The sequence below is a fragment of the Dasypus novemcinctus genome, chromosome 3 (assembly GCF_030445035.2).
Source record: "Dasypus novemcinctus isolate mDasNov1 chromosome 3, mDasNov1.1.hap2, whole genome shotgun sequence".
In the NCBI taxonomy this organism is placed as follows: domain Eukaryota; kingdom Metazoa; phylum Chordata; class Mammalia; order Cingulata; family Dasypodidae; genus Dasypus; species Dasypus novemcinctus.
This window is the reverse complement of record NC_080675.1, coordinates 129,459,907-129,482,032: the sequence shown is the minus strand read 5'-3', so window position 1 is coordinate 129,482,032 and position 22,126 is coordinate 129,459,907. Positions and strand designations below refer to the sequence as shown.

The window sequence follows — 22,126 nt, the reverse complement described above, 5'->3', positions numbered from 1 at the left end:
ATAAGTCTTGAAATCCGGTAGACTGATTCCTCCCACTTCATTCTTTTTCAAAATTGTTATTCAAGCTCCTTTACCTTTCCATGTAAATTTTAGTGTTTAACTCCCTTATATCTACAAAAATCTTGCTGAAATTTGGTAGGCATTGTGTTAATAAACCTATATCAATTTGAGAAGAATCAACATCTTGGCTCTGTTGAGTCTTTTAATGCTTGTGCATACTATGACTTTTCATATAGTTGGAGCCTATTTGATTTCTTTCATCCACATTATGTAGCTTTCAGTATACCAGTCCAGTATATATCTCATTAAACTTAAGCATTTCATTTTTTAGTTATTTTAAATAATTTTATATTTTAATGCCCATGTATTACTCATTGTTAGTACATAGAAATGCAGTTGATTTTTGTATGTTTGTCTTATATTTTGCAACCTTGCTGAACTCAACTTATTAGTTTGAGGGTTTTTGTTGTAGATTCCTTGGCATACTCTGTGTAATCCATCATGTCCTCTGCATATGGGCACAATTTTATTTCTTTCTTTTATTCTTTTTATTCTTTTTCTTGTTCTATTGGACTGGCAGTACCTCTAGAACTGTTTCAAAGGAGTGATAAGAGTACCATTCTTGCCTTGTTCCTGATTTTAGATGGAAGGCATTCAGTCTTTCATTATTAATTATAATGTTAAGCTGTAGGTTTTTTGAGCTGCTCTTGATTAATTTGAAAACATTTCCTCTGTTCCTTTTTTTCTGAGAGATTTTGCTATGAATGGGTGTTTAATTTTGTCATTTGTTTTTTCTACACTGATAATGATACTATCTTCTTAAGCCTTTTAATATGGTGTATATCATTGTGTTTTGAATATTGAAGCAGCCTTGCATCCCTAGAACAAATCCCACTTAGACATGGCATCATATAACTCATTTTTTATATCGCTGAGTTCTTTTTTTAATATTTTGTTAAGGATTTTTAAATCTATATTGATGAGGGAATGGGTTTTCTGTTTTTATGTTTTTGTCTGGCTTTAGTATCAGAGTATTACTAGTTTCATAAAATGAATTTGGAAATATTCCCTCCACTTCTATTTTTTGGAAGACATTGTGTAGAATTGGTGTTACATCTTTAAATGTGTGTTGAAATTTAGTGAAACCATCTATTCATTTCTGTTCAATTTTAAAGTTTTATTAAAATTGAAATGTCACAAAATGAAAGGATAAAATACAAACTGGCAGAAGGCACTTGCAACACAACTGAAAGATTAGTATTTGGAATATATAAAGAAGTTCTAGAAAAATAGTATTTGAAATATCTAAAGAAGTCCTACAAATCACTAAGAAAGAGAAAAGAGCAAATAGGAATTTTGGCAAAATTGCAATTATGCTTTTCGTAGAAAGGAAACTTGAATGTTTAAAAATACACTAAAACTACTCAGACTTGTTAGTTCTCAGGGAAAGACAAACTGTCATACTTATTAGATTGGTAAAAATTTCAATGTCTCCTGCTACTAGACATTATAACTATCTGGCTTAAATATTGTCAAGTGTTACTGTACGTAAAGGGTTATTCTATGTTCTCTCTCATTTGATTGTTTAGAAGAAGCATTTAATCCAGATCAAAGATTTGAAAAGATCAGAAAAGTTTATTAGAGTATGTTCTTTGTCTTACCAGTAACATCCTCTACAAGCCATTAAAAAAAAAAAAAAAACTCCCTCCTAAGGGGAATAACTCTTTTTCCTTTATTTTCTTAATCAGCACACTTACAGACATTTCAAGTCCCTCTTAGTTCTAGACAGTGTGGTTGTTTTAGATGTTTCTATGTACATTAATAATTATTCTGGTTGCTTAGTTACTTCTCAAACTTTATGCTGTGAAGTTCACAGAGTTCTTAAGCCTGTCCAGTTTCAACTGCAACATCCTCCAGAATCTACTCAGATTAGCTTTTGACCCTTAACTCCCATTTGTTTTATAAAGTTCCTATTTTGGTCTGCAGGGCCATAAGGCTAAAATAAGATTTATTTTTTATAGAATTTTAATTAAGTTCATCCTATATTCTAGAACTTTTATTACTTGAATGTAGGATAGGGTAGGTATTATACAGCTCTACAGACATATATATATATATATTTTTTTGTACTTGACCTATATAAAAAAAGTGTTCCTGATAATTTAGTACTTAGAATTTATATTAGAACACACTGTTTTGGTTTGCTAAAAGCTGCTAGGAGCAATATACCAGAAATGGGTTGGCTTTTATAATGGAAATTTATTAGGTTATAGTCGTACAGTTCTGAGGCTAAAAATGTCCAAATTTAGGGATCATCAGAGATGCTTTTTCACCAAAGTTGGGTGCTGGTGGTCCTGGACTCCTACCATTAAGACAAGGCACAAAGGCTGGTCTTTGTCTTCTCCTCCAGGCTCACGCTTTCCTTGAGCTCAGCTGTGGGTGATGAGGCACATGGTGGCGTCTGCTCCTCTCCCCTCTCCTCTGGGCCATGTTGCTAGTTCTGCTTTGGATTGCTCTGTCTGTGACTTTTTTCTCTTCCGAGTTCATTGATTTCATTTTCCATAAGCTTCTCTGTCACTGCCGCTTTTTGTTCTTCTGTTTATAAGGGACTCCGGTAAGAGTGTTAAGACTGACTCTGATTCATGCCCTTCTGTAGCAATCTAATCAAATGGCCCTTAATTAATCTAATCTAATCTAATCAAAGGTTGCCAAGAAATTCAATTTAAAGAAATAATATTCTGGGGTCCACATAAAAGACGCAAACTAACACAAAGGGTTAGGAACTAGACCTTCAAAGCAGAGGCTCTAGACCTCAGCCCAGCAATATAGCTCTCATGAACACTCTAGCATTGATTCTCCCTGGACTTGTCTGAGTAATCTTTTTTTTTTTTTTTAATTTATTTATTTATTTCTCTCCCCTCCCCCCCCACCCCGGTTGTCTGTTCTCTGTGTCTTTTTGCTGCGTCTTCTTTGTCCGCTTCTGTTGTTGTCAGTGGCACAGGAATCTGTTTCTTTTTGCTGTGTCATCTTGTGTCATTTCTTCATGTGGGTGGCGCCATTCTTAGGCAGGCTGCACTTTCTTTTGCTCTGGGCGGCTCTCCTTACGGGGCGCACTCCTTGTGCGTGGGCCTCCCCTACGCGGGGACACCCCTGCGTGGCACAGCACTCCTTGCATGCATCAGCACTGCGCATGGGCCAGCTCCACACGGGTCAAGGAGGCCCGGAGTTTGAACCATGGACCTCCCATGTAGTAGACAGACACCCTAACCGCTGGGCCAAGTCCGCTTCCCTGTCTGAGTACTCTTACCTCTGCTTCTATATCAGCACTTCTCAATTTGGGAAATTAGTTCCTCAAGATGATCTGTGAAAATTAAATACCTTGTTTGTTTGAATAATATTGTATATTATAGCACTAACCCATTCTCAAAAGGACACAGTACATATAAGCATTTTAAGACCCCTGAACAATCCTGCGTTTTACAGATGGGAGGACCCAGAATATGTTTAATTTTGCTTAATCTAGCAAACAATTCCTAAATTTCCTTGACCATGTACCACTTTTTCCATGAACTACCTATCTATATGAGGAAGAACAGTCCCCAGGAAATGCAGTTCTACAATGTTAGCAATATGTCATTACTTTTTAGTAGCCTTGCAGTTCTTTGTTCCAGGATGCCATATGGCTTCCAATGTTTTCATAGTTTTATATACTTGACAACTCTCTTTAGCCTGGATTATGTCATAATCCCTTACTGACTACAGTATAAATGCTTCATCATCTGTGCCTGTGACTCTTGGTTTTAAAGCAGGACAATATTAGGATATTAAGTTAATGACATTTTTGGGGGAATAAATATTGAGACATTGATCTCTTTACTATTAAAATCTAGAAGGGAGTTATCCTGCATGTATCATGATTGAAGGAAGACTACCCAAGGGATTGACAATTTTATAAATACTTTTAAGGAGTAAGTCTTAGAATTAAAGAACAACATAACTATTTTGTTTCTACAAACTTACTTCTGAAGCAATTATCAAGCTTTTTATAGTCTTTTAAGTGGCATATGAGACATGCTCTACTATTAACCTGTGCTGTCCAGCACAGTAGCCACTAGCTATATGGGGCTATATTCAGCTCTTGAAATGTGAGTAGACCACATTGAGATGTGATGCAAGTATAAAATAAACACTGGATTCCAAAGACTGAGTATGACCAAAGAATCTAAAATACCTCATTAATTTTTTTTTTATAGATTATATGTTGAAATGGCAATATTTTGGATATATTTGTAATGTACTATTTAAGTTAATCCCCCCCTTTTTTTTACGTTTTATGTGACTGCTGTGTAATTTAAAATTATATGCATGTTTGCATTATATTTCTATTGGATAGTAAGACAAAGTGTAGACGTTTTTACCATAAACTGATAAGTCTCAGGTACTGAACCTCATTATCCAGGCTTTTTTTTCTTTCTTTCTTTTTTCAATTATTATTTTTAAAGAAGCTTTAGATTACATAAATGTTACGTCAAAAATATAGGGGACTCCCATATACCTTACTCCCTCCCCCTCCCACATTTTTCTCCATTAACAGCATCCTTCATTAGTGTGGTTCATTAATGAACACATATTGAAGCATCGCTACTAACCATGGTCTATAGTTTACATTATGGTTTACACTTTGCACCTCACAATTTTATAGGTTTTGACCAAATGTATAATGGCCTGTATCCATCATTGCAGTGTCATTCAGAACAATTCCAGTGTCTCCCAAATAACCCATGTTACATCTATTCTTCCCTCCCTCCCCTCAGAACTTCTGGTGGCCACTGCCTTTATATCAATGTTTTTTTGTTTCATTTTGTTTTTTGTTTTTAAGATTTATTTATTTCTCTCCCCTCCTCCCCCTTCCCTGTTGTTTGTTCTCTGTGTCCATTCGCTGTGTGTTCTTCTGCATCCACTTGCATTATCAGGCAGCACTGGGAAACTGTGTATCTTTTTTGTTGCGTCATCTTGCTGCATCAGCTCTCCATGTGTGCAGCGACACTCCTGGGCAGGCTGCACTTTTTTCACGCGGGGCGGCTCTCCTTGCAGGGTGCACATCTTAGGCATGGGGCACCCCTATGTGGGAGCGCCCCTGCATGGCACAGCACTCCTTGTGCACAGCAGCACTGCATGTGGGCTAGCTCACCACACAGGTCAGGAGGCCCTAGGTATCGAACCCTGGACTCTCAATGTGGTAGGTGGATGCTCTATCAGTTGAGGCACATCTCCTTCCCTATATCAATGCTATAAGTTCTTCTATTGCTAGAATAATAAATCTACTTTAGTCCATAGTTGCATTCCCCCCCTCATGTTTGTTCATTTCTCAGTCTTGAGGATTTGGGGATGGTGATGCCCACTCTGCTTCCAGTTGAAAGGGGGCTTTGATCCCATGGAGCAAATGGGTGGAACTGTCTTGCTTGCAGTTGTAGATACTCTGAGTTTTTCTTAGTTGTCCTGCGGAAGTGCAATGAACTGGAGGGTCAGTGTCGGCTGCACCTCTACTGAGATTCAGGGCTAAACTGGTGTATAAACAGCTGGAAGGTTTAAGTCTCTGGGGCAAATATTTAATGGGTATAGTGCTAATTATACGTTCAAATAAAAGACGCCTAAGAACCACATGTAGGAAAATTATAAATGAGTCCAACTCCAATACGTTGGAGGGCTAGGTTATCATATATTCCAAGGTAAGGCCCACTGACAGGGTGCTGAATTCATGGAGTTGTCTACCCTGCCTATTGCATGCAGATGTCTCTAGAGCCCTCAGGAGCTCCCCTGCTTGAGGCACTGTTTACCACACCAGGCAGCGAGATCCTCCTAAGACATGAATAAGCCTAATCTCTCAAATGACCCCCTGATTTACTTTGAAATCCTTAGCCATAAAAACTAATTTGTATTTAATATTCCCCTTTTGATCCAGAACTTTTTCCAGATGCATCACTAGTCGGCTCCTGGTAATAATCCCTAAGTGCCAGGGAGGCTTATCCCCAGGAGTCATGTCCTACATTGGGCAGAAAGTTGTGTGTTTATATGCTGAGTTTCACTTAGAGTCCACATTTGAGCAACAAAGAGGCTTTCAGGAGGCAACTCTTAGGCAATATATAATACTAGGCTAAGTATATCTTATATATATATTTATATATATATATGTATATATATATATATGTATATATGTATATAAAAGATAATCCAAGTATATATAAAATAATCCAAAGATTACCCAAAGTTTAATCTTAAATTTCACAAGAACAAGGTTCATAAGTCCAAGCATCAATATCAAGGGCCTGGCGTATTGTTCTGTCCTTCTTCACTAGGCACTGCCCATGTACTCTAGGGATTCTTGCCTCTCTGTTGGAGAATGTAACAGGACTCCCCAGGATCATTAACCAAGCTATTATAATGCTTTCTGACCCAGGTAAGAGTTGTGTTTTGGTTTATGAAAAATTTTGACCTAGGACCAAATGATTTTTCATGCCATATATCTTGAGGTATCTCAAGAAGAGAGCACTACCCTTCCTACATAGACACATGATTTAGGCACAGGGAGAAAGCTGAAAAATCTAGACCTTTTTAGCTATATTATTAAGTTATTTTATCTACTTTAATTAATAACTCTTCTACCTTTACAATATATCAGATTTGTTACCTTCTCTAAAGCATCATTTTCCCATTGAGGTGATTAACTTGTAATTCTTTGATCTCCTTAGATAGACTACTTTATAGATCAGAAGAATATTTTTAGGTCAGACTCTTAGTGTTTTGTAGAGAGAATTTTAGTATTAACTTTTAAATTGGTTTTCATATTTTTTGCCTTTCATTGTGACAAAATCCTGATTCACGCGTTAAGTGGAGGGCAATAGGGAATTGATCTTGGCAACTTTATTTTTTAGTACAGATACTGGGATACTGATCCCTTTATTGCCCTAATAAAATGTAGAAAGGACTAATCAGTCAGGGCTCAAACTGACAGCAGTATACTTACGGGTCATTTCAGCTATAATTTTTTAAAATGTCATCATAGCAGTTTATATGGGAGATATATGTAGTCTCTAATCTGCATATCAAACATCATTGCCTGAATCTGTCATTTCAGCTGAAGTTTCATTTTAGCCTTGAGCCTCTATAGCCATTCCTTTGTTTCTTTCTTTCAGAATCTCATTTAATCATCTTAATAATGAATACCATGCATTGGTTTAATGCTTTTCAGTTTTAAAAGACTTGCACATATGTAGCATAGCATATCACCTATTGGTGTCACCTAAGGTATATCCAAAGACAATGAGGTCACTTACCTTTAGCCCCTTTTTTTTTTATTTAAAGATGTTTTATCTCTGACCCAGCTTTCTCATAATGTAACATAAAATGCTAAGCTGTGTGGCTGTGTAACTCTTTCTCTGAAGCTACGCAATAGGGAAGTCTACCTGGCTATCCACCCCTGGACTATTCAAATGACTCCTCCACTTATGTTTTCATTTGTTTTTAAAAATTTACATGTTTATTACAAAAATTCAAACACTATAGAAAAATGTAAAAAAACTTTAAATTTTAAAAAGTTTCATCTCCCAAAGAAAAGAGTCATCATTAACAGATGTGCCTCTGTGTATATGCCACCTGCATCTTGTTTCATTATGTTATTTGGATAGAATTGTGACCTGTTCTAGATGCCAGCAGAATTGCCCATTTTTGGAATCTGAGACTCCTTCTCCAGGATCAGCACTAGAGGGCATTGAAGCTCATTACTTTCTGGCAATACCTAATGTTTCATGAGAAAGGAAGGTCCAAAATGCTGACTCAAGGACACAAAAGATTCTCCTTAATTAAAATCCCATTATCAGGTATAAAATCCTATTATCAGGTATAATAGCAGTTTTACTGGATAATGGGACGAAATAAAATTCACTGGGTAACCTAACAGTCATTTAATCTTTCTGATCCTCACTTTCCTTAATGTAAAATTTTTTTAAGTTTAACTAGATTCAGTGTTACTTAACATGTAAGAACCTATTACTTGTTTGTTACTGTGAAACTTTTTTAAAGATAGTTTTAATTAATTTTATTGCATGAAACAAATCCAAACCTAAACAGAAACCACAGAAACAAACAAAAAATCCAACTATGTTCCTCTTTTCTTTTTTTTTTAATTCTAGGATCCAAAGTATAATCTTAAATCCTTCAAAATATATCCATAGTTATCAGAATTTCAGAAATATAAAAGCACTGATTGTCAGTTCTCAAAACTGAAAATATATCTGCCCTTTATATATAAGTCATTGACTCCACTCAGTTTGGTTGTTTGCTGAAGGTATCTAGCTTAATCTTGTATAGGCAGAGACAATTTATTACCCATTGAATCATTATGGTGTTTAGTATCATGGTATTAGTGTGGGATTCTGCAATAGTCTTCTAGATACTATGCTATAAATAATTTATATTAACTGGGGTTTTTTATTTTCTTTCTCCTTCAAGTTTTAATTCTATGATATTTTACAAAAATAAAACTTTATACTTTTGCAAATTATATTGTGCCTTGGAGTATTCTAAAACTTTATTTATTCCATCATCTCACTATCAAAGATTCTTTCTGCAACTTCAGCACACTGAACCTTTCTCATGGGCATCTCTACTTAAGTTCTCACAGTTTTCCCCACTAGATCCTGAGCCAGATACTACCTGCCTTTGGTAGGGATACCATTTACTTTTTGGCAAGAAGACACTAGTTGATCTCTGGAATGCAATCACATTTGTGTTTAAAGACCCTTTTCTCAAAGACTTTTATGTATAATATCTGATATTTCCATGGATAATCCATTCATTGTCTTGTTTCCTCTAAATACTGACAGCACTACCACCAGAATATACTAGTTTTAATCTCCAGAACAAGTGATATTTTTCTATAAATCACCATTTTTAATCTTCACACAAAAAACTTCAGAAGCAGTTAGTATGACTCAGAAGAAATGTTTCCTGTAAGCTAAGGGCAAATAATAATGGCAAAATTGGAATTCTTCCTTTCAAAAACAGTTTTTGCCCTGCTATACTATGATGTTTCTAGCTAGATGAATGTATTTAAATGTTTCTTTTTAACTTAAAAATCTGTTCTATCAGCAAACACTTTGCCATTATTTGCAGGTTTGAAACCAGACTCTTTCAACTTCCATTTTAAGCCTGAAAGTTTGCATTGGGAAAAAGGGCAAGGCACCAAAAAGTAGAAAATGTAGCAAAATTTTGTTCAGTACACCACCTTTCTAAAATATAGATTTTTACCCTTTTTAGAGCAAAGTAGCTATGTAAATATTATAATGGTCAAATTCTGTATTTGTCGCCACTACTAATCATGTAGTGAAAAATGCCTGATATATGGATGGGTGGCAAAAACAGAAATTCATTAGAAAATGAAGATGGGTCATTATCATCTAAACTTTCGAGTACTATGAATATACTCTTTCAGTATCATTCACTGGCTGCTTAGTGTAAACTTTGGTTAACGATGACTTAATAAAATTCACATATCATAATTTTTTGGCTTTTAGTACATTCATAGTGTTGTATAACCATCACCTCTGTCTAGTTCAAAAACATTTTTATCATCTCAAAAGGAAACTGTACCCATAAGCAGTCACTCCCCATTTCTCCCTCCTCCCTATTCTTCTCTCCCTAGCCCTTGGAAACCACTATTCTGCTTTTTGTCATTATGGATTTCCTATTGTGGAAAAGTCTTCCCTCAGAAACAGTTAATAAAAGAACAAATTCCAGTTGCTTGAAATTCTGGAAGATGATAGAAACCGGAGAAGAATTCCACAATACTGAATCTTTCTTTTGAAAGGAAAAAAAAACCCTCAAAAACAGGTAGGAAATATATGTCCTAGACCTGCTATTCCAGACCCCCTCTTCACATAGTCCCACACATCGTAAGGGTCACCAAGAAACAGCATGGCACAAGTCTCTCCTGTCACAGATGCAGACCATAGAGCCACTCACAGCAGTGTGTTAGAACCCCATGCATGTCCATGTACAGGAAGCCAAATCCACAGAGACCCAGAGTAGAACACAGAGTGGCTAAGGAGTACTGCATACGAAAGTACCACCAGGAAAATATATACCTTGGCAGAACTGTTGGCAAGAGGTGCACAAAGTTAACTCTATCTCTGATTGCTGGATTACCTAAATGAAAACAGTCCTGTCTAGATTGACCCCTTGTATCCCCTGGGTGGGATACCCTAATGGAAAAGTAAAAGTTGGACCAGGCATCAAAGAAGAACCTGAAAACATAACAAAAATTATAATAAAATCCTGTCAAAAGGAAGAAACTAACCTTCAAACTTAGCAAATCAAAATAATCAGATACTCACGGGAGCGGGTGTAGCTCAGTGGTTGAGTACCTACTTCCCACATATAAATTCCTAGGTTCAATTCCCAGACTTCCTAAAAAGAAAAAAAAAGTCAGATGCCCAGACATAAGCAAAAAATTACAATCCATACTAAGAAACAGGAACATTTGTCTCAGTCAAGGAAACAAAATTTAAGAGGAGACACAGAATTTGGAACAACTAATCAAAAAAATTCAGATAAATCCCCTAAATCAAATGAAGGAGATAAAGGAAAATATGGCTAGAAATAAACTAATGGTGAATATAGAGTCAAGGGTATTAAGACAATTTGTGAGCAAAAAGAAGAACTAGATTTTTAAAAAATAAATTATGGGGGCTACAATAATTGTTAAAAATATACTAGAAGCATTTAACAGCAGCTTTGACAGGCAGAAGAAAGACGCAGCCAACTAGAAGACAGCACAGTTGAAATCATAGAGTCTGAAGAACAGATAAGGAAAAGAATAGGAAAAATTCAGAGTATCTTAGGAACTTGAGTGACAACATTTGTACAAACACATGAATCATTGGAGTCCCAGAAAAAGAGAGAGGAAAAGGGACAGAAAGAATATTTGAAGAAACAATGGTCAAAAATATTCCAACTCTTATGAAAGACATAAATAGATATATCCAAAAAGTGCAACATATTCCAAACAGTATAAACCCCAGTGAAACTACTCTATACAAGGGAACTGAAATAAAACTATGTGCCAATTTCTCACCAGAAACCATGGAGATGAGTAGGCAGAGGTAGGATATATTTATGGTATTGAAAAAGAAAGTGCCAGCCAAAAATACTTTACCTGGCAAAACTGTCCTTAAAAAATGAATGAAAGTTTAAAACATTCATAGATAAGCAGAAACAGAGTTCATCACCAAAAGACCTGCCCTACAAGAATTGCTGGAGAGAGTTCTTCAGGTTGAAAGGAAAAGACCAGGAGGTAGTGTCTTGAGCAGTGTAAAGGAGTGAACATCTTCAGTAACGTTAACTTAATAGGTGAATGCAAAACAAATAGTGCTGTTTCCTCAATATATAACTCTTTTTTTAATTCCTATTATGTCAGAATACAATTGAATAAGAAAAAGTCATGTTTCCTGATAATGGATGCACATAATATAAAGCAGTAACGTGGGACAAAAACAACATAAAGAAGGGAAACAGAGATATGGGAGACGGGAACATGTATGTTACTGAAATTAAGTTAGTATCTTTACAAATTAGTAGGTTGTAGACGTAAGCTGTGTAATACAAACCCCAGGGTAACCACAAAAAGGGTATTTTTAAAAATGTACAGAAACAGAGCCACACCGCAAGATGATGATGTGAGAAAAAGAGAGACGACGGGGAGAGTCAAGGCAAGATGCAGCAGAAACCAGGAACGGAGGTGGCACAAGTGACAGGGAACCTCTCTCCACATCAGAGGTCCCCAGGATCAAATCCCAGTGAATCCTAGAGGAGAAAATGAGAAGAGAAGACAAAAAAGAGAACTAGATACAGAAGATCACACAGCGAATGGACACAGCAAAAACAGCAGGGTGGGGAGAAGGGGGGAGAAAAAATATACAGAAACAGAAATGAGAAAGGGGATCAGTCAGATACATCACAAAAGATCAACTATACTGGAAAGGAGGCTGCAGTAAAGGAAAAGAAAGATAAAAAATATTTGACATATAAAAAGCAAAGGACAAAATGGCTGAAATAAGTACTGCCTTTAAATAATAATATTGAATGTTAATAGATTAACCTCCCTGTATTAGTCAGCCAATGAGGTGCTGAAGTAAAGTACCAGAAATCTGTTCGTTTTTATAAAGGGTTTTTATTTTGGGTAAATGCTTACAGTTACAAGGCCCTAAAGAGTCCAACTCAAGGTTGATTTCTCACCCAAAGTGAGTTACCACATGTTGAAAAAGATGGCGGGCGATATCTGCGAGGGTTCAGCCTTCCTCTTCCTCTTACAGCTCCATGGGTCTAGCTTCTTCCAATCTCAACTGTAGGCTAGAGGGGTTGTTTCTTTCTGGGCTCAGTTGCTCTATTCTCTTCACAAGGTCAACTGTAAACTATCTGCTGATGGCTCATCTCACTTCCAGTGGCCACAAGATCCTCTTCCATGACTATGACTCTCCATTCCTTTTCTTGCATTATCTGTTTCTGCCTCCTTGATTGTCTGTTTATGTAGCCCACAAAGGAAGTGGAGACTCAACCCTCCATGCCATAATAATGTGGTTAAATCAAAGTCCTAATCTTAGCATAGTCAAGTTTGAATTTAATACAGTCAAAGTAACAGACGAGTTTACAAACATAATATCTCTTTTGGGAATTCATAAATAATATCAAACTGCCACATTCCCCAATCAGAAGACATAGATTGGCAAAATGGATTTTTAAAAAAAGGCGTGATCCAATTATGTGGTTTAAGAGACTCAACTTGGACCTAAAGACACAAATAGGTTATATGGCTAAGAGACTTCAAACTGAGTCGGGAGGTCATCCCAGAGGTTATACTTAATGCAAGTCTCCACAGGATCTCATTGACTGCCAAATTAGACACTCCCCAAATAGTGCGGGGGGGGGTGGTTCCTGAGGTCTCTGGAGATACCCAGGCACTATGGTCAGGGCCGATAGTTCATGAGTTTGGTGCCTTGCCAGTGGGCCCTACTTTGAGGTTTGTGCTCCCCAGTGTGACAGAATTGGACTCAGTTGTGGTTTCCCTACACATGGCTCTTCCTTCCCTTTTATTTGAACCTATAGTTGGTGCTGGAATTTGTAGGTGTACATCCAAGAGACTTGAATTTTTGGGCTATGCATGTGCCAGCTCAGCCCTGAGCCTCAACAGAGTTGCAACACCTACTCTCCAGTTCATTGGACTCACACAGGATAACTAACAATGAGGTGGTGATGGACAACCACCATACCAAGGAACCTAGAGGGTCTACAACTGCAAGCAAGATAGTTCTATCCATTGGCTGTGTGGAACTGAAATCCCCTCTCAATTCAAGGTAGAGTGGACATCACCTTCCTAGAATCCTCAGGATTGGGGAATGAACTATGGACTGGAGTGGACTTACTGGTTTCATACCATAGACTTATTGTAATTCTAGCAATGGAAGAACTTACATCATTGATTTGGAGGCAGTGGCCACTGGAGGTTCTGAGGTCAGAGAGAGGGAAAACAGGTGTAATACGGGGGCACTTTCAGGACTTGGGAATTGTCCTGAATGACATTATGACAGTTATAGGCCATTATATATCTTGCCATAACATACAGAATTGTATGGGAGAGAGTGTAGACTACAGTGTAAACTAGAACCCATGCTGTGTGGGAATGCTCCAAAGTGTGTTCATCAATTACAATAAATGTACCATACTAATGAAGGATGTTGTTAATGTGAGTGATGTGGAGAGCGGGGCATTTGGGAATCCCTTATGTTTTTTATGTAACATTTATGTAATCGAAATATCCTTTTTTTTAAAAATAAAAGATTTTTAAAATGTTATATATTTTATATATACAAAAGTATATTTTAAATTTATCTTATTTTTGTTTATAGTGGGAGATAGGGCTCCTCTTTCATTCTTTAGCATACAGATATCCAGTTCTCCAAGCACCATTTATTGAAGAGACTATTCATTTCCAATTGAATGGACTTGGCAGCCTTGTCAAAAATGAATGGGCCATAGATGTGAGGGTCTGTTTCCAACTTTCAAATCAATTCCATTGGCCTGTGTATCTATCTTTTGTGCCAGTACCATGATGTTTTGACCATGTAGCTTTGTTATAAGTTTGAAAGTCAGGAAGTGTTGAGTCTTCCAACTTCTCTTTTTCAAGATGTTTGTAACCACTTGGATTCCCTTACCTTCCAAATAAATTTGAAAATTCCCTTTTACATTTCTGCAAAATAGATTATTGGAATTTTAATTGGAATTGCATTGATTCTGTACATGGCTTGGGGTAGAACTGTCATCATAATTCATTTAGTCTTTATTTGTATATTTCTTTTAGCAGTGTTTTATAGTTTTCCATGCATAAGTCATTTACATCTTTGGTTAAATTTATTCCTAGATATTTGATTTCTTTAGTTGCTATTGTAAATTTTTTTGATTTCCTCTGCAGATTGCTCATTACTAGTGTATACAAACAGTACTGATTTTTAAAATGGGTAAAAGAGTTGAACAGACATCTCTCCAAAGAAAATATACAAATGGCCAAAATGTACATGAAAAGATAGTCGACATTATTAGATATTAGAGAAATGCAAATCAAAAACATGGTGAGATAAAATTTCACACCTACTAGAATGCCTACTGTTTAAAAAGCAGAAGATTACAGATTTTATAATGTTAAAGAACAAAGCATGTGGAGAAATCAGAGTATAAAATGGTACAGCCACTGTGGAAGACAGTTTGACAGTTCCTCAGAAAATTTAGAGCTTCCATTTGACCCAGCAATTGAGTACAACTTACATTGTACATTTGGATTGATTGTAAAGTTTTTGTAATAGATGATGGAGATGTTAAGTTCAACATTGTGAAATTAATTACTATGACTGAATTATTTATGTGAATGTTGTTAAAGGAGGGCCCTTTAGGTTGTATATATGTTACTAGAATAAAAATTTTTTTAAAAGCATAGACTGTACTATATGAACAGTGAACCCTATTGTAAATTATGGGTTTCAGTTAATAGTACAAAAAAATATATCAGTTGGGAAATTACACATTAATAATGGTGGTTGTCTTTGGGAAGGTAGGGAGGGGAATGAGACTAGATAGAGCAAAGAAGGCTTAAAGCTTACATCATTCTAGTTTCTTTGTGTTAAGTATGAAGTAAAAATAATCAAGTGAATTGGATTAAGTGATTGGCAATATTTTCTCCTAGCTCAGAAGTTCTGTGATTTTTAATTTATAATTACTGTATTTAAAAGTGTATGTTTTACTTAACATTTTTAGAGATTTACCAACTTGTGTGTTTTGGGAGATAACAAATATCCTCTTTAGATATCTTACAGAGTAGTAAATTGCTAGTAGAGGGGGAATATATTGAGATGTATAGTTCATAAAATAACCCATGTTCCACTTGCGTATTAATTTCTCTGGAAAACCTTTCTTAAGTTGTCCCAAACTTTCCAAAGAGGTTTCTTCATATGTGGAGTGTCTAAATGTATCTTTTGTCATTTATTCATTCAGCAGATTTTATTGAATATCTAATATGTGCCAGATGATAATACAGCAGTGGACAAAAGAGACAAAGCTGCTCTCATGGAGTTTAAATTCTAGTTGAGGAAGATAGCAGTAAACAAATAAAATTAATATAATACGTAATATAATATGGCTGGTGGTAAGTGCAAGACAAAAAGCAGAGTAAGCGTAATAGAGAGTAATTGGGGGATTTTATATGAGAAGTCAGGGAAGAACTTTCTTGTCTGTAAAGGTAATATGTGAGTAGAGTCATGAGGGAAATGCTAGAAGAAGTTATAGGGGAGAAGAGTCCTAGAGGCTGACAGAAAAGCCAATGCTCCTGCCTTGAAAAATAGCATCACAGCCCATATAACTGGACCCAAATGAATGAGGAATAGATTAATAGGAAATGAGATCAGAAAGATGGAGCTTTGTTGAAGCAAAGGACTTACATCCTTTGAACCTACCTTTAAAATTTTTTACTCAGACTACTTTGTTGAGATAGCCCACAGGACAGTTCGGGGAATTGGAGTAGTGATGGAAAAAGATAGAAGCAGGGAGACCAGTTAGAGGGTTACTGTTAACACTTAAGAAATGATTGTGGTTTAGACCCAGGTAGTGAGAAGTGGTTGTATTCTGGATATATTACTCCTTAGTAGGAATTCTTAAACTATTGAATATTCTCTGATCTCAGGAAAACTGTGGAAGTTATTGAGAAAAATGAAAAACAGAAGCCACTGGCTGCCAGTGGATCCCAAAAGGATCTTTTAAAACCTCTGAAAATCTCTGCGGTTGTGGAAGGAAGTTTCAGTCCCTCTTACCTAGAGTTGTCATTTACTTTTCTTGTTCCTTTTAGACCTCCTGAACTTTGCTGTTGAACTTTACTCCAGTCATACTTTGTTGTTTAAAAAATGAATTTTTTTTACAACAGGTATAAAATTTTGAGATTAGTGATTAACTGTATTAACTGAAATGAGGCTTTAAATACCAATTTTTACTGTCCCTGTAGCTTAGTTTCATAGCCATAGAAAGACAAATAACCACCTTCATTTACATTTATTTGACCCTAGAGCCCTTTCAAGAAGATAATTTAGTTTTATAACATCCTTTAAAATTGTATGTAAACTGTGAACCTTTTGTATGGTATAAGAGAATGCAAAAAACAGTTCAGTTAAATTATTTTATACTGGTTTCATTTTGTTATATATTCACAATCCACTTATAATTTGATAGTTCATTAAATTGATGCACAGTAACATTATTTGTATTGTTTATTTCTAAATAGATTGCCCTTCCAATTTATTACCAATTATCTTCATATTAGTTCATCGTTATTATTACTTTTTATAAAAGTCTAGGGATTTTTGTTATTGAGATGTGGAGTGTGTGTGTATGAGAGAGAGGTGAAGAATCTACTTAATGTCAAGTCCTTAGATCTACAGATTATATTACATCATTATGGCTTTTGAATGCTAAGCAAATTGTCATCCAGAATGGCAATAAAGTAAATATCATAATTCATTGTAAACTGTCCTATTTTTAAATATAGTAATTCATCAGTTCTTATATATCATTAAAAACATAATTGCTTATTATAAGCATTCAATATATTGATTTAATGTAACAACAGTAGACTGTAACAGTGAATTCAGAAAATATTTCAGACATGCTTTAGTATTGACTTAAATACAGTAAATGGGTAATATATATTTTGTTTTCCTTTGTGAAAGATGCAATTGTAGGGTATAATGTCTAATCTTAATAAGAAGTTTTATTTACTTTTTCGTAGTATGGAAGAAGGGAGGACTACCATCTGTTTGAGAATATTTCAAATATTTAATAAATTTACCATTCTTATTAACCTAGTTTTTTTTTTTCTTTTAGCAAAACTGTACAATCTAAAGTGGACTGCATTTTGGTAAGTAAAAAAAAACCTGATTTTAAAGTTATTTTGTAATAAGGCTTTTACACTATATAAACTATATTACTCTTAAATAAATGTTCATTTTAAATATAACCAAATCTTAATGAATAAAATTTGACATTTAAATACAACTCCAGGAGTGAATTGGTTATAAGTCCTATCTAGATACTTTCCTACATACTGATGAGTTATAGTGAAATATCTAATAGGGCTTATGATTAAATCACAATCTGAGATAATTGCCTATTTTTGAAACTTACTGGTCTTTACTGAAAAAAATCACTTCTATAAGAATTTGTTCAAAGATAAGGTTTTAAGATGTTTCATACTTTCCATATTTGGAAAGTACGCTATTCATATTTGTGTTGCTAGCCTTTAGGAGTTAAAGCCACACTAATAGTTTAAATTTAGATTATAGAACTTGTAAGAGTTGTTTCCAGAAACTCTTTAAGATATTTGATAGGTTAGTCTTTGTTGATATAACGTATTTTTCATGTTTGGGTTGCTAGGCTTTAGGAATTGAAGCTACAGTAATAGTTAAATTTAAGTTGCATTTACAGTTTCTCAGGCTTGTCTTAAAAATGTGAGGGGGAAAGCATGCAGATGATGGAATTCCTAGAAAAGTAATGACTTTCATGAAATCTCTGCTGGCATGATACTCTTTAAGCTCTAGAATATTCAGAGGGGCTCTGCAGAAGTGTTAGTATAGTTAGTCCTCTTTTCCAACTTGTGGCATCAGTACTTCTCTTACTCAGGTTTGGGTCTGCCTGTTAATAAATCATATGGCTGGCTAATATGTATATTGTCTGGTGCTAAAATATAATGTGATATTTTATTAGCTTCTTGGTAGGTAAATAAACAGGACTGGTTCATAGGAAAAGAGATGATTGCAAATTTGATCTTATACTTTCTAAACCAATAGCTGAAAAGGAGGACTTTTTGTGGTTTTGCTTCTTTTTTCTTTAACTTACTCTTTTCTTTCTTTTTCCTTCTTTTCCTCCGCCTTCCAATAACACGGTGAAATAGGTCATCTTGTTACCTCCTTTTTACAAATGAAGAAACTGAGAATCTTGCATTTCATCCAAAAAAAAAAAAAAATTGAACACCTTTTGTATACCAGTTTTTAGACAAAAGGGATACAAATTAAAAAATATATTCCCTGCCCTCAAATAATTCAGTCTGTTGAGATATATTCCATAGTCTTTTGAGGACCTAGGAAGGCAGTGCTTGATATTGGAGGAAGTGACATTGTCCTTCTGTTCCACCTCTCCCAACTTCCAGAGAATTTCCTCTCTCTCTCAACTCTCAAGAATCTCATTCTTTATCTGTCACTCAGTAATTACTACATAATTACTATGTGCTAGACCCTGTCAGTGGTAAACAAGACAGACATTGTTCCAATCTAAGACCACCTGATTTTTTTTTCAGACCTGAGATAACTTTGAACAATTTCTCACTTTTTCTTTTTATTGAAAAAACAGAGGTAGAAACCTGCTATAAACTTAAAAGTATGGTATTTATAAAATACTAAATAAGAACAAGTTTCATTTCCTTTTTTCATTTTTTAGTCTTTCAGGTCTTTAAGACATCATATTTTAGGACAAGGTTTAAATTATTTATATAGAGAGACAATAAACTTGTTTAAGCACCTGCTACTGACCACTGTTTTAGGCCCTGGAAATACAGTGATGAATAAAATAAGTTCTTTCTTCTCATGAATCTTACATTTTATTCGATGAGATAGAGAATATTGAGTAAATAAGCATTATGTCAGATAATGATAAATGCGATTAAAAATAAAGACAAAAGGAGACAGATGATGGTGTGTAAGGGATAACCTTAGATTGGGTGGCCAGGAAAAGCCTCTCTTGAGGAGATAACAGGTGAGTAGAGACCTGAATAAGAAGAAGCCAGCCGTGTGATGATCTGCTGGTGACATATACTAGGCAGAGAGAACAGTAAGTAAAAAAGTTTTGAAACAGGAATGGATTGAGGATATTTGAAGAATACAAGGAGCCAGGGTGCTGGGACTTAGGGAAGGAGAGAATGATAGGAGAAAATTTCAGATAGGGAACAGTTTATGTTGGGTGTATTTAGCATTGATAAGTAATATGGATTTCATTCTAAGTGCACAGAAAACCAGTTAGAGAGCATTTTAAGCAGGAGAGTGGTATCATCTAATTAAAAAAAAAATCCTCTGGCTATTACTGTAGAACAGATTATAGGAGGGCAGAAGTAGAGGAAGGAAAACCAATTAGACTATTGCAGTAGTTCAAATAAGAATTCAAAGCTCTTACTAGATGGTAGCAGTAGACGATGAAAAAAAGTAGAAGGATTCCAAGTATATTCTAAATAAAGCCGGGAGACCTTGCTGATGGACTGAATGCGGGAGGAAAAAAACAAAGAGGAATAAAGGATAACTCCTAGGTTTGGGCTTGAGTAGTTGTCTAGTTGGAAAATCATTAACTGAAATATGGAAAATTGGGGAAGAAACCGCTTTGAGGAGAAAATCAAAGGTTTTTAATGTTAAGTTTCTTTTGCCTTTAGATATCAAGTGAAATGTCAAATAGGCGGTTAAAGATCGGAATTTGAAGTTTAGTGGAAGGGTCAGTGCCAGATATGTAAATTTGTGAGCCATTATTATAGCATAGAGTATTAAAAACCATGTGTCTGGTTGAAATCACCAGGGAAAGAGTCTAAAATGAATATATATTTTTAAAAGTTTCTCTCCCCCCATACACACACTCACATAGATCCTTAATATTTAAGAACACACTTTCAATTATGTTGCTGGCATCAGGCATGTCTTCACATGTTATTTTCATTTTTAAAAAAAGTCCTAATTAGCTAAATATTTTATGTTTATATCTTATATAAAGTTTTTTGCTATTAATAAATTCATAGAACAGACTTATAGAATGTGCCATCCACCACAGCAGAATATACTTCTCCATTGCACATGCAGGATTCTCTAGAATAGACCCCATGTCATAAAACAAGCCTGAGTAGATTTAAAAGGGTTGCAGTCATATAAAGTATGTTTTCTGACTGTACAGGAATTAAATTAGAAATCATTATCAAAAGAAATCTGGAAAATCCACAGACATGTGAAATTAAATAACATACTCCTTAAATAACCAAAGGGTCAAAGAGAAAATCACAATGAAAATATTTTGAGATGAATTAAAATGGAAGCACAACATGCCAGCAATTATGAGACACTGCTAAAGCAGTGTTCAGAGGGGAATTTCTAGTTATAGCCTATATTATAAAATGATATGCTTTTATCTTATAATTTAATATAAACTTAAAATATATTTTAAGTAAATTATATTAAAAATATACTTTATAATTTAAAATAAATCATTTTAAATAAATTATTAAATTTTAATATATTTTTTTAAACATACATGAAAGCCTCTGTTAAAAAATTTCTCAAGCCACTAACCTAAAATTTTGATTTTTAAGAAACTAGAAAAAGAAGAGCATACTAAACTCAAAGCAAGCAGAAGGGAAGAAATAAAAAAGAATAGGCAAAAATAAATGAAATAAAGAATAGAAAAAACTATTGGTACAAATGTTCCCTATGATAACTAATTAAAGTTAATAGTGTGGATTGGCAAGCCTTCTCACATCACAGTTTTGATATTTTTAGAATTTTTCAAACTTATTAGAAGGCCTCTGCTTACTCATGGCTCTAGTACTGGTGGCGCTACTCTAATTAGACTAAATCCACCCTCAAAGGAACTCATTGGTTAATAGAAGAGAGAAGACATGTAAACAAAAGCTATAAGACAAATGATCGTACTATACTAAAGGGAATGCAGTGGTCATGTTATCCAAGGTAATAATTATAATTGCTCTGACAAATCTGATAGTGAAATCAAATACACTATTTGTTAACATGTGATAGCTGTAGTTTAAGCTTGTGAGTACAGACAATGACAGTGAAATGCCTGTGAGAATCAGGGGAAGTTCAATAGAAGAAATGATTCTTGGTGAATAGAAACTTACCCACGACAGAAAAAGTAAAAGGGCATTCATAAGATATTTGTAAAATTTTAGATATAAATCTAGTTCAGACTCAGAGAAACCTCTGAGTAATCGAGTTTGACCTGAACCAAAGACTTTGGAATTTATATGCAGAGTTCTTTTAAACTACAGTATTTCAAAACTAAACTCCTTCCTTTTAAAACTTTCTCCTCCTTTAGCATTCCTTCTTTCTGTTAATGGCACTGCTGTTACTCAAACGTAAACCTTTGGAGACATTTTTGACATTTTCCTCCCCCTTTGCCACTCTGTCATAGCCCTTTCAGTTAGTTCTCAAGTCTTGCTAATTCTACCTCTGTATATTGATTATGCCACCTACAACTTTGCTAAACTCCTTTATTCTAATAGGTTTTTTTTGTTATTTGTAGGTTGTATATAGAGCTTTCTACATACAGGACTGTGTTCAATAAAAACAGTTTTACTAATTCTTTTCTAATATGTAGGCATTTAATTTCTTTTCCTCACCTTTTGTACTGCCTAGAACCTCCCATACAATATCAAATAGAAATACAAGAGCAGCCATCTTTGTCTTCTTCCCCATCCAATGAGGAAAGCATTCATTCATAA

General features: G+C 35.0%; 1 protein-coding gene across 2 annotated transcripts in view; it reads left to right on the top strand.

Annotated features, from left to right (window-relative positions):
- The window catches only part of RFX7 (regulatory factor X7), a 143,925-nt gene that overhangs the window by 60,342 nt on the left and 61,457 nt on the right, over positions 1–22,126 (top strand). For both annotated transcript variants that reach the window (XM_071214209.1, XM_071214208.1), the window contains one exon: positions 17,470–17,503. In XM_071214209.1, coding sequence (XP_071070310.1) covers positions 17,470–17,503 — 34 coding nt within the window. The remainder of the gene's footprint in view (positions 1–17,469; positions 17,504–22,126) is intronic.